General features: G+C 32.7%; 1 protein-coding gene across 1 annotated transcript; it reads right to left on the bottom strand.

Annotated features, from left to right (window-relative positions):
* Window positions 1–11,688: 11,688 nt before the first annotated feature.
* On the bottom strand, window positions 11,689–13,033 carry LOC149138745 (uncharacterized). Its single transcript, XM_089448422.1, has 2 exons — window positions 12,692–13,033; window positions 11,689–12,363 (listed from the first exon to the last, which is right to left on the bottom strand). Exons 1-2 carry the CDS (start codon window positions 12,821–12,823, stop codon window positions 11,704–11,706), a joined length of 792 nt encoding a protein of 263 aa, XP_089304548.1. The 5' UTR covers window positions 12,824–13,033; the 3' UTR covers window positions 11,689–11,703.
* Window positions 13,034–14,240: the final 1,207 nt, after the last annotated feature.

Consider the following 14,240-nt stretch of genomic DNA (forward strand, 5'->3'; position numbering starts at 1 on the left):
GAATTAGCAATTTAACAAATGGGGCAGTTTTTTTGATGATTAGTAGAATTAGCAACTGGGGTAGTTTTATACTCATATGACATACGGTCCATTTCATCCGCTATTACTATAACCATTAGTACTCATATGATACAGGGTTTATTCCACCCACTGTCTACTATAACTGCTACTAATGTGGTCACAGGTAAGTGGGGTTTGAACCAAGAAACACATAATCTTTACATCTCACAATCTTTACCTAACACGATTTGGGGGTTTGCTGTACAAATTTATTCATTTAACAAGTTATTTAAATACTTTTAGTAATTTTTTATTATTTTTAAAGTTAAACAGGCCTTTAATTATTTTTAATATATAAAATTTTATTTAAATAATATAAATTTAAAATTAGGTAAAAATTATCTATGCAAATCATTATGAACAAATCAAACTAGACTAGAGTATTTTTAGCGGCGGATTGCAGTGATTAGCCTGATCATATATCCAACTTCGTTCGCCTGTAAGTATAGCTTGGGAGCGTGACATTACAATTTACGACGATGAACTGCCAAATTTATAGGGCTAAATATAACCTCAAGGAAAAGAGAACGTTGCCTGCTAAACCAGAATTATTGCAGAGTGAATGGAAGTGGAGGAGACTACCGCCCTCCCTGCTTAACCGGACTTCTAGGATTATTGCACAGTGAACTGAAGTGGAGTAGACTACCGCCCTATTTTCAATACAACAAATTTGCAATATCGCTGATGACAGATGGCGAAGTATGCGGGAAAGGAGAAAGGCCAGAAAACCACTGCACTCTCATTCTGTAAATTCCCTCCAAGTTGTTTCGCTGTCATTTGCCGTGAGTTTATCTAAAGGATCCATTGTATTGAATCACTGTCCTGAAAGTTCTACGTGTGCTTCGAACCATATAGTTGCATCAAAAGAAGCTAGGTGCGTTTTACAATTCAGTGCATATAAATTGATGTCTTCTTTTCCCTGAAATATCTTGCTTTTCTCTGATATATATATATATATATATATATATATATATATTGAAAATTTTGTTGGATCTCTGCTTTTGTCTGGACTTTTATTTTTATATATATATATATATCTTCTTTTCTCTTCGCTATAATATATTATAAATCATTTTTTTAATTAATCTTTTTCCATGTTTAATAAAGCTATAATTAAAACGGATTTACTTTGGTGCAATACTAGTTGAAATTCATATAATACTAGTTGAAATTCATATTAAACAGGTAGTGCTCTCATATTATCTTTTTCCATGTTTAATAAAGCTATAATTAAAACGGATTTACTTTGGTGCAATACTAGTTGAAATTCATATTAAACAGGTAGTGCTCTCATATTATGTTGCACAGATTTTTTAAAAAAGGCAATGCATTATTGTCTAGCAAGGTTGACGAAATGAACTAGTTACAAATCTTGCAAATAGTGTGATTGAATTTTAATGTTTGGGAATAAAAAAAAATAAAAAACCATTTTAACTTATATGGAGAAAATAACATAAATTGAAAATATTATTATTTGATAATTATAAAGAGAAATATAATAGTTACAAATCTTGCAAATAGTGTGATTGAATTTTAATTTTTGGGAATAAAAAAAAAAAAAAAACCATTTTAATTTATATGGAGAAAATAACATAAATTGAAAATATTATTATTTGATAATTATAAAGAGAAATATAATAGTTTGGTGTCTATAATTTTAGTATTTGTAAGTCAATATTTTTTTATTTTTTATTATTTGTTTTGTCATATAAAAAATGAGGTAGTCTAATGAAATGACTTTTCAAATGTAATACATTTCAAATGTATTGTATTACAGTTCAAATGTTTGGGAATAAAAAAAAAATAAAAAACCATTTTAACTTATATGGAGAAAATAACATAAATTGAAAATATTATTATTTGATAATTATAAAGAGAAATATAATAGTTACAAATCTTGCAAATAGTGTGATTGAATTTTAATTTTTGGGAATAAAAAAAAAATAAAAAACCATTTTAATTTATATGGAGAAAATAACATAAATTGAAAATATTATTATTTGATAATTATAAAGAGAAATATAATAGTTTGATGTCTATAATTTTAGTATTTGCAAGTCAAATGCACTTATTTTTTTATTTTTTATTATTTGTTTTGTCATATAAAAAATGAGGTAGTCTAATGAAATGACTTTTCAAATGTATTGTATTACAGTTCAAATGTATTGTATTACATGATTTTGGTGAATTTGGAAAAAAAATATTTCATCTATAAGAGTGTATTGTATTACAGGATTTTGGTGAATTTGGGAAAAAACTATTTCATCTATAAGTTAGACTACACTTAAAGAAAATTATGTAAATATAATTGTCAAGATGTGTTTTGTAAAAAGTTAAAAATTTAAATCTAAAGTGAAGGGTATGCCCATTTTTATAAATTAACGTAGTGAAATCCTTAAATGAAAGGGGTAATTCTATATATTAATTTGGTGTTTGACTAGGTCATAATTATGTTTCTTTTTGAAAAGCCACAAGTTCAAATCCAATGGGATGAAGGCTATTGTAAACTTTAACAGTGACATCACTACATAGAAGACTTTAGTTATAAACTAGATTTTATATATCAATTTAATCAATGTATAGAAGACTTTAGTTATAAACTAGATTTTATATATCAATTTAATCAATGTATAGAAGACTTTTATATATGAATTAGATTTTGTATATTAATTTAGTGTTTAATTAAATTGTGGCTATAAAATTAAATTATTATTTTATTAGTGTGGTTCACATACACCCGTGGCCACCATGTCCATAAAAATATTTGGGCATATCAATTTGAAGGGATCACTTTCAGCTAGCTCATTAGCAGAGCTTAAACCGCTTAAACCACAAATGTAAAAAAATTGACCCATGAATTCCCATTAGCAAAATGCTTTTAACAATGAAAACTTAACCAATAAGACTTATTATTATTATTTTATTGTTCAATTATATTTACTAATTAATATTTAGTTAAAATGCATTCATAAAATTTAGTTTAAATTAGTTTAAATATATTTCTTAAATATTTTAGATTAGACCAACAATTAAATGACAATTGACATATATTTGTTTTTTGTTTTAAGTTATTAAATGACTATGGGAAGATAACTAAAATTTACTTTACCTAATTTGATTGATTAATAATTATTTTAAGAACCATAAACCATTTTATTATCCCTGCTCTACAAGGCAGGTGATGATATTGCATTTGGTATAGTCAATTAATCTTATTTTACGAAAATTAAACAATATTTTATAAACTCGACATTATAGAATAAAATTAATTTAGTTTTTTAAATATTTTATTTTTATTTTTATACACTTGCTTTATTGAATTTTAGTCTTATTTTGTAATGATAATTTTAATATTTTTATTTTATAAACAATTAAACAATATTTTATAAAATTGACATTTTAAATTATTATTTTTTTAAATAAATATTTTAATTTTATTTTTATACATTTGGATTGTTTCACTTGGCTTCTTTCTTATTTTGCAATACTGTGCCAGATTTGTTTGATACATCTCTCATTGCCAAATTCAACTTCAACCTGTCCACAGTTCCACATGTGCGATCGAAGCGATGGTTGACCAATGTTGGAACTGTGAAATCAATCTACTTGGTTTGTGTGATTGAGCCCACTAGTTAGAGTAAAGGTGAAACCAACCAAATTGGAATTTATTGAACTCTTTATTTTTTTTCCAGCAGTTATTGAACTCAACCAGAAGATGGCCTACATTATAACATTCATAAACGAATTGGAGAAAGAAACGTCAATTCGTTCGGTTTGCAGAGGCTGTGTGACGTGGATTCAACATGAAAACGACCATGGCTTGATTCGCTAGAGTCGGAAGCCCTATAGCTGTCACTTGGTCTACGTAGCCTGCCAATTTGATCCATTCAGGATATAAATTGTACTGATAATATTACACTCTTCTGTTCAATTTCTAAACTGTACAGTAAACTGGGTTGTGGTGTAATATTATAAAGATAAATAAGTGGCAGGTTTTACATGATTTGCATTTAGTAATAGAAAGTCAAAGCGTTCATGTTATATTGAGATGAATCTTTTTAGAGGCTTGTACTTTACAGATTGTCATTTACCTCTGCAAGTGATTGAATTAATATGCTGTTCGAGCGTCAGTGATTTGATGTTTGTTCATATTTTTGGCTACTGGCAATGCTTTTTGGACTGGTCAAATAGGTTCGCGAAAGTTAGGGTAAATTTACCATTATTTAGGTGATAACACATGAATATTAGAAAAAATTATATATTAATATTAACATAGTACGTGTATATATTAGTTATATACTTATGATATATTAATCTGCACATATATGTTTAGATTATCTCCAGGACAAGATTATACGGGTAGATTAATATATCATGGTATATAATTAATATATCACTATCTTAAAAGTTTAGATTAATATATCATTAAAATTTCATTACTTTTTGAGAAAGAAAGGTTCTTTGACTTTTTAGTGATTTAATTGTTCATCATAACTAGCAGATTGTTTAGAGTTCATGCTATTGCAAGAAAGAAAGGTATCCTTACTTTTACTGACCTACTTGTGTATCCTTGTTTCATAGTTTGGCTATATTGTTCTCATTGGAATGCAAAATAACTATGATATTGGTACTTCCCTATTTTATGGGAAGGAAACATGTTCGGTGTAGCCTTTGGTTAAGGAAATAGGTCTATAAGTTAAAAAACTTGTTATATGTTGATATGCAATAGATTGGTAATTGTATCATCTTTGAGGAATTCTCAACTTTATTAACGAAACATATTGAATATTTGTTTAATGTTTATAATATTTAAAGAAATTGACAAAACTTCTGATCACGAGCTAAAACTTTAACTAAAGTATACATGCCTTGGCCTTTTTTTACTGTCAACCTTTCTTCTAAGCAAACATAAAATGGAAATGCGCCAACTTCTTCATCTCTTGCTTCAGGATTGGAGACAACGAAAGTTTAGAAGATTTTAACAAAACTCATCTACCTCCACAAAATTTTTGTTATCACATAGACAAATCAGGAGCAGGCTTGAAGTAGCTAGGTTGTTGTTTCAAGTAGTGAAGCCATTAGATGAAATGGAAAAACTGAACCCCAACCATGCCATGGAAGCCACTCTTCCATCCTAGGAAATTCAATAGGCCTATAAAAAGATGGCATACAAAATAAAGACCATGCCACATCATTTGTCATCAGACTTATATAATCTAATGTTGGACAAGGCTCTACCATTATGCCTGATTATGGAAGTCCAATTCACAATCAAATTCCTCCCAGTGATCAATCAACCTTGACATCTCTTGTCAGAACAAGAGTGGTTTCATATGAGAAATTAGAGATTGATAAACCCTATGGAATGTGAGCTATAAAATCATTTTTTTTCATAGTTCAATTAGGTTATTTCCCTCCATGGGGAAGAAATATTTTGAGAGAAAATTGCTTTTGTTAAAGGGAAGAATATTTGGATAACATTATGATTGTAACAATGTTTCCAATCTTTAAAATAAGCGAGTTGTGTTTCTCAGAGAACAGAGTGGGACTTTCCTTTAGTGTTTGTAACTCAAGGGATGGTTTGATTTTGGTTCAAAGGCATCCCAATCATAACAAAAGTATTTAGCATTTTATCATAATTTTATAAAGTGTTGCTAAATCAACATTTGACCTTTGACGTTTATAATTTTTTTATATCATTAGGTACTAACTGAAAAAGAATGAGAAGGCTAACTGCTAAGCATTTTGACCTATGTATAGATTGGTGGAATCCTACTCCATAGAAGAACACATGATTAAGTTTTGTATCTGTGTATGCATCAAAGACTTGCATCCTAGATCTCTGGAAAAAAACGTTCCATATCAACGGATCCAAGTAATTTGAAAGAGATGTGGGTTCACTTCAAAGTGCATCGCTTCTGGTGGTTTTCCTCTAATGTTTCTATGTAGGGGGATGGTTGGTAAGTTAGACCCAAATATTTACATGGTAAGCACGACAAACTTGCATATGTTTGAGGCCAAAATGCTTACTTGAGGGCACGATTAACGGTCCATATCAACGGATTCAAGTAATTTGAAAGAGATGTGGGTTCACTTCAAAGTGCATCGCTTCTGATGGTTTTCCTCTAATGCTTCTATGTGGGGGGATGGTTGGTAAGTTAGACCCAATTATTTACATGGTAAGCACAACAAACTTGCATATGTTTGAGGCCAAAATGCTTACTTGAGGGCACGATTACCCCCTTCCAATTCTTCTTTCTCAGAGAAAATATCATCTATTGTTGTAGTTGGTGAATGGTACTACCCCTTTATCTTCATCAAGGAGCTGGGCAACAACTATGAGGATCCCAAAATTCAACTAATGGAGACACCCTTATGCAAGATGGAGCTAGAGAAATTTTGGGAGGAGAAGTCATACATTGGTATTAATGCAAGATAGAGAGTCACCTCCTCCTTTAAGTTCAAATTATACTTCTGATCCTTCTCAATGTAAAAAGTCAGAAGCAACTACATCCATGCCAATGACAACCTGGTAATTGAAACAACATGACTCTTGACCATTTATAACTAATCAACATTGCACCCAATAAAAAGTCAACAATATAAAATAATAAAACTTAAAAGAATGCGAAAGGAAGTAGCATAGGAAAGAGTATCATAGAAGAAAGAAGATGTGATATGTTATGTGATTTAATTGAATATTTAAATTATAAATAAGAATTACTTTATTTAAAAATAAATTTTAGGCTTGGAGAATTGTTTGGATAAAGAAATTGGTTTCTTATATCCTAGGGTTAGTATAGATAGTATATAGAGTATATTCACTTAAGGACACAATGCCTTCAAACTTTGTAAATGCTCCATGGTTGCATTCTCTTTCAACCATTGATATGGTTACTACCTCGACCTTTTTTCATTGTCTCTAACCACCTAATGAGTTGTAATCTATTCCACTCTTATGGCATATTCATTTCCCTCCTCTCCTTCAAAGTGTTTTTCAAATACTACAATAATGTTATTGTTGTCCTCTTCTTGACTTGCAAAAACAATAGGGTTTCTTCTTTTTCACTTATTTTTTCCAATAAGAAAACTCCCCACTAAAAGAGGTAGTTCAAATCTAGCTTTAATGATGTGGGCATGTATCCTCTTCCCCTGCAACTGCATGTAGAATGCTTGGCACATGTGAAGAGGAAAATTATGAATGTTAGTCCACCGACATGTAGCATTTGGCTAAAAAAATTCAATCCCTCATTGGAAAGCCCATTACAGGAGCATCCCCAATTGTTGCATTCCATGAGGGTTCATCCCTTTTAGGGATGATGTCAAATAGTTGTAGAGCATTATTTATCATTCCACAGTTTGCATACGAAGGGTTACCTTTGTGAAAACTAGGGTTGATCATATCGAGTATGAAGTGGCAATATGAGTACCATGTAAAAGTAAAGCCAATATGCCATTTGTATAGCATGTTGACATGACAAAATACAAAAATTCCTTGAATAAACTTTGAAAGGCTATAACATTGTGATAAAAGTTCAAAATTTAGCAAGAATATTGTTGCTGGAAAGATTTCAGTGAAAAATCTATATATGAGCTCAAAAGTAACCCTAGAATAGTATTCTTAGAAGAAAAAGAAAAAAATTGAATATTCCACCTCCTTGATAGCACTTAGGGGGTTAAGTATGTTAACCCTATTTTTTCCTTTTTTTTTGTATCTAGAAGAATCACCAATTGGGTTAGGATCATGTTCACGTGGCATGGGGTCAATTCCAACCATTACCACTAAACCTCTGGGTGAACCCATGCATGCCCCAACACACAACCCATAAGGCTAGTGAGGAGGGATTTTGAACCACATACTTCACAAAGACTTCATATCACGACAATCACCAATTGAGTTGCCCCGGGGGGGGCCATAATTAACCATTTCGACATCGTCATTTTAATGCATTATTTTTATGTGTAATTTATAACATTAATTAAACTTATGCAAATATGGGTCAACATTGTTTCTAACTAAATATATAGTCTATTTGATATGGTAATAGTAAATATGTAATATGATATATGATTTCTATTATGTTTTATGGGTAAACTTATTTCTAAGAAAAAATATGCTCTACTTATATGCAATATTGATATATAACTTTGTGTTGTGTTGTATGAATGTGTTTTCCATGCAAATTTGATTTTTTGTTTTATAATTCATTCAAATTCTAAATTTATTTAAAAAATCTAGTTAAAAGTAAACTAACTCTCTTTATATATATAAAAAAAGCAATATAAAAAGTATTAAATTATATTTTTAATTTATTAGTTGCAACATTGAAAGCTATTGAATTCTTTATTAGTGGCAACTCGTAGAATTTTTCTCGATTTTGCCCTGAAAGTGGGCTAGCAACCTTGATTTTTAACCCAAAACTCTGGATCTCCAATATTTTAATTTAGCATAGTTTTCCTTTCATCATTAAAATGGAATCTATGATGTCTCATTAAAATATTTTCTATGTTATTACTGTTAAAAACAAGGGAAGCTGCGAGGCAGCAAGTCCCTGCATCAAGTTAAAATAAGCATTTCTTATGACAGACTGTAACATGTGAAGAATACAAGACAAGCACGAATGCTAACAATTAAGACATTATGCCTATGAAGCAGACTGATACTCTTTTCAGAAAGTTTTCATATATATAGAAAAAACGAAACTGGAATACTGGCATCAATGATACATATATCAGTCCTCAGTTTAGATTCTTTAGATTCAAGGAGCGCTGTTATTTCCAATCAGGGCAGTCTGCAGTGCCTCTCCTTTGTCAGCTTGATATGCTAGTTTTGTAATCATCGGCATCCCAGCAGAGACGATAAAAGCATGATCCAAATGCATATTTGAAGCATCCGTCGTAGACCTGTAACAGACAAGGAAGCGGGGAATTAAGACAACGCGTAAAGTAATGCAAAAATAGGCGTGAGATTCAGAATTTTGACTATACAGCTCAAACATACTCCATAATCATGCCAAGTACTTGTTGTAGAATCATATGCTCCTCGTTCGAGATGTTATTGTTTTCTTGGTTTCTTTTTTCTTTGTGTTTCTACTTTTACGATGTCGATAATCAGAAGAGTCATGAGAACAAGTGCTAAGAGAAACAATGCCGCCAGTTGAGTAAGTTGGCTTATGCTAATGGATTCCATGTAATGTGAAGCAGAGAGATGTATGTCAATATCTAGGTGCAGAAGGTGGTTTTCTTTTGTAAGCGAGAAATTAGGCATTGCTTTTGCCAATTTATAAAAGAGTTCAATGTGTTTGCAAGCTGGTTTTAAGTGTGAATGGAACTGGGTTTTTGAGAATATTTTACTGTACAACCAAATAAGGAAAGCCATGCAAGATCGCAAGAGTTGAATGCGGGATAAATTGCTGACACGTGCAGAAGTAAGTACATATACGGATTGATTTGGAATGGAGCTGAAATACTTGAAGATCAGATCGGAGGGGATATAATCCAATATGAGGAGCATTTATTGGAGGAGGCCAGTATTTAATGATCGTCATAAAACGAAAAACTTACATTAAGTGAGCAATCAGTGCAATTAAGCGATCTATCTGACATCGGAAGCATATGGCATATGAAATGATGTATGTGACGACAAAAGTAAATGGGAAATTAGGTGATGTATCTGACATCAGGGGCAGATCTCAAATGAAATCTTAGTGTTAGATTGGGTCCAAGCTATTCTAATAAACAATTTGCAATTAAGCGATCTATCTGACATCGGAAGCAGATGGCATATGAAATGATGTATGTGACGGCAAAAGTAAATGGGAAATTAGGTGATGTATCTGACATCAGGGGCAGATCTCAAATGAAATCTTAGTGTTAGATTGGGTCCAAGCTATTCTAATAAACAATTGGCTAGACAGGACAAGTCAATTGGCTAGACAGGGTAAGTAATGAGTGTATGAAAGACATGTTCAGACAACATGTATAATTAAAGCCCTTTCTTATAAAGCACACTACGTAATACTAGCTATATTCTATTTTATTGTGCCTCCATGTATAAGACTCTAATGCAGATGACTGAACTACTTACTTATGCAGGTATCATGGTTTCTAATATACAGAAGGTCACCTTTGCAGCTACAATCATAGCTGCCCCATCTATTTTTGCAACTGCTCTCTGAGCACTGGCAAGCTAAGAGACAGATTGATACTTGTAATTTGCTCATTTCTACAAATAAAACTATAATGACTTTCGTGACATTGTGATTCCTTTATAAAGAGTAAAATTTAAGCTTCCAAAGAGACCTTGTAGCTGTTTGCATTCCATCAACGTCTCAATTCAATTATAATGAGAATATATAAGGTAATGATCCTCAAGAACGTAGTCATTATATGTAGCCCATAATCACATGTCATTCCACAAATAATTTTTAAATACACCTTAATACTCTAGTCCTGGTAGTTTATCCCATACTAAAAGGTCATTATTTTAGATAAATTGGCCCTAATTTAATCCCCACACTTGCCATTTTACCTGCCAACCTATCTTGCCCCTTCTGACATCATCCCGTTTTAATTATGTGAACAGTGATACAAGCTCCCTACTTCCTCAAGAAAATCTTGGAGCTTTCAATTTTAATACAGTTTCCAGCCATTAATAAAATCGCTCAAACTTGACAGCTTTCTAGCATTCAGCCTACAGATGGTCCTTGCATCACTATAATCTTTGCTTCATAGTTAGTTGCCTAACCGATTCCTAAAGCATAATGGTAAATTCACTTATCTCCTCCTTCCTAATTGTCCCCACTATGGCATTGCCTAGTTACCTTTGGCTGCCTCATTTTTAAACACGCCGACCTTTCAGGGATTGATTACAAAATTGGCCAGTCTTTTCCTGCCTTTCAACAGTGAAGGAAATTCTTCAATACTAAAATAGACTCCAAAGGGATATCATAATTAATCCCATGTTTATAAACCCACACCAATGCACTGAGTTAAGCCTACCAATTCTACTACCTAATCAAAAGTTGAGCCTTAAAATCTGACCAAGGAGGGAGTGAGTCCTGTGGTCTGAAGGTTTGATGACTTCTAATATGTAGTCCTCAGTTGTATTCTCTTGGGTGAATAATAGGCTCTGGAATTATGCTGCCTCTCTCTGATACAAGATGTCTTCTTGTAGTTGTTGTTTTGTCCACAACTGTTTTGTGCTGTTGTGTTTACATTTCTAAGTCAATTCTATATTAAAAGGTCAACCACATGTTTTACACTAAGAGAGCCAATATTTATGGCAAAAGAAGACATAAATAAGCCTCAACTCCCAGGGGTGCGACTCAATTGGCAATCACCGTGATATGAAGTCTTTGTGAAAATTTGAGGTTCGAGGTTAAAATCCCCTGATTTAACCAGCCCAGCCCAGTTGCTGAATCTTCTGGATACACAAAATAAAATAATAATAATATAAAGGTTTTAAAAAACCATAAAGAAGCCTTAAATTGAATAACTTGTACCAAAGTTCTAGCACCACCATAGGCACTGCAATAAAATTTGGTCCATCTCATTTCAGTATCAAAAATCATACTAACTAGTGAAGCATGAAAGAGATGAACAAGAAGAAACAGAAGAAGAAAAATGCAACAAAGTTGGTTTCTACTTACCAGTTTTATCTGCTGGTGATTTAAGCAAAGCAGCTTGGGGAAGATCAATGCGTGCATTTGCTTCAAGCTGAAGCTGGAGAGACTGCTTTTGTGCTTCATTTTTAAAGCTTAAGTCTTCAGGAGCAGACAGATCCTCAACAGACAGACAAGGTGGCTGTTCGAAAATGTCCAAGGCTGGGAATTCAGAAGGTTTTTCCTCAGGCAGAACTGGCTGGTCCTTTTGCAATTTATCAGGAACTGGAAAGGCACAAACTGAATCTTGCCCAGTAGAGACATAGCTCTGCTCCAATTTGGAAGCGACCACAGATTCCACATTCAAAGTGTCTAACTTTTTCTGATTTGGGGAAGTGTCAAACTCTTCAGTAAAGTCGATAGATGTGTCAAAAGATAAGCTTTCGCTAGAATCATAGCTCTGCTCCAATTTGGGATTGGCCTCAGATTCCACATTTAAAGCATGTAACTTTTTTGGATTTGATTTTGGCTTTTCAAACAGCTCAAACTCTTCAACAAAGTCAAGAGATATGTCAGAAGCCATGCTTTTGATAGCAGAGTCGGGACCTGGTGGAAGGATATCCTGAATGACTTCTTCACAAATTTTCCGCACATTTGTACCAACTACAACGACTTGATTTTCAACATACTTCGTTGTCTCCTGCAAAAATAGTAATGTTAAAAAAGCTGTCACTTTCACCGTATTGTGTATGTAAATATTGACTTTCCAATAGTAAACCTAAAGACTGAAATAAACTACAGTATAACCTTTCGGAACCAGCAGACTCCTACTTAGATATATGGATTAGAAAGAAGACACCATACAGGAAATCAAAAGAAATAGTCACAAAAATGGTAGTAACTGGATATTATACCAGCAATTTCTCTTCAAAAAAACTAATGAAAATCATAATATGCAGATGCTACTGATAAAATCGACATGTCCAAAATGACATGTAAATGTTAAGACTGAAGTCTAAGATTCTCACTTGTAGTAAAATAGGAGAATTTTGATCCACCTCCACGCAGATGGCCTCAAACTTTTGGTACATCTGATCGATCCAAGATAATCCTTTTGATGTAACATCCACGTCAAATATTGCAAAACCTTTTGGCCCCATGTTGACTCTATTCTTTCACTGCAGTGCAAATAAATGTGAGCCTTAACTTGTCCATGCTTTTATCCTGTTCTGTGCACTAACTAACTAGAGGCATAACTTAACAAGCTTAGAAGTTCTTAGAGCGGAAGAATCCTCAAGAAATTAACTTAGATGACCATTAGCAGCACTAGTTTATATATGGAAATATTAACAAATACAAACAATCAAAATTAAGCATACAACTCATCAAAGGAGGGGGGGTAGAATAATACTTTGAAGAAGAATATCATAGTTGCAATAGATTCAGAACATACTAAGAAAAACAAACAGCTTTCATGTAAGAAACCTTGCCGTCATTCACAATCAATGTCAAGATTTTCATTCTTTTAAGCAGTGTATGGGCAACACACATTTCCTGCTCTGTCAACCACAAAATTAACAAGCTCAATCTATCCCTTGTGAATACTAAGCTATAATGGTATTTCTTATTGAAATAGTAATGCTAGTTTCATTTTCTGTTCTCCGATGGTAATAAAAATGTAAAGTTTGAAAAAGCATGTACGTAAAAGGCACAATTGGAACGTTTATTTAAAGAAACATGATGACAGAAGTACAGAGAAATGGCAGACAAATATGGAGTGAGGTTATCTCTGGGTCATCATGGACTTTACTCCCCATGTATACATTATAAACCTGCAATATCCAGCAGTGTGCACGGAATCAAAGAAAAAACAAATTCACAAACATCTTCATATAAAACAATGAAGCATGCATATTCTAACTTTAAGCCCAGCGCAGTTCTGTGCCATAAGAACTTCAATTGGTCATGTGCTAGCAGAAATGCCATTCAACATAACATCACTGAGGCACTGATGCATTATACAAATAACTTAAAGATACTACTGAAAATCCTAATAGTTTCCTTTTTTTTCAGAGATGACCGAAGAGGTTCTTGGCAAACTATGATCCTAAAAAATTTGTCACTCATGACGACGACATAAAGAATTTCTACCTATCCTTATGTCTGATGAATGTACAACACGAGGATGTGGTCTGCAAGCTGTTTCCTTATACCTTTGAGAAAAAAGCATCCACATGGTACTATAATCTACTTGCTGTTTCCTTATACCTTTGAGAGGGCTTTTCTTAGAAAATTTGATGAGGGAAAATCAGCTTTTGCTCTTCTCAAGCAACTTAACCTGATCAAGATGGAGAAGAAGGAAAAGGTGGAGGATTTCAATCAACATTTCACGACTTTGCGGAATAAGATCTCCAGAGACTCACTTTGTCAATCCCTTGGCCATAGAGTATTACACTTCAGCCTTAAACCCATGCCTTTGAGAGGGCTTTTCTTAGAAAATTTGATGAAGGGAAATCAGCTTTTGCTCTTCTCAAGCAAGTTAACCTGATCAAGATGGAGAAGAAGGAAAAGGTGGAG

This window comes from Pinus tabuliformis, chromosome X (genome assembly GCF_031772625.1).
Source record: "Pinus tabuliformis cultivar Carrire ecotype Pingquan chromosome X, CPIR1, whole genome shotgun sequence".
NCBI classification, from domain to species: domain Eukaryota; kingdom Viridiplantae; phylum Streptophyta; class Pinopsida; order Pinales; family Pinaceae; genus Pinus; species Pinus tabuliformis.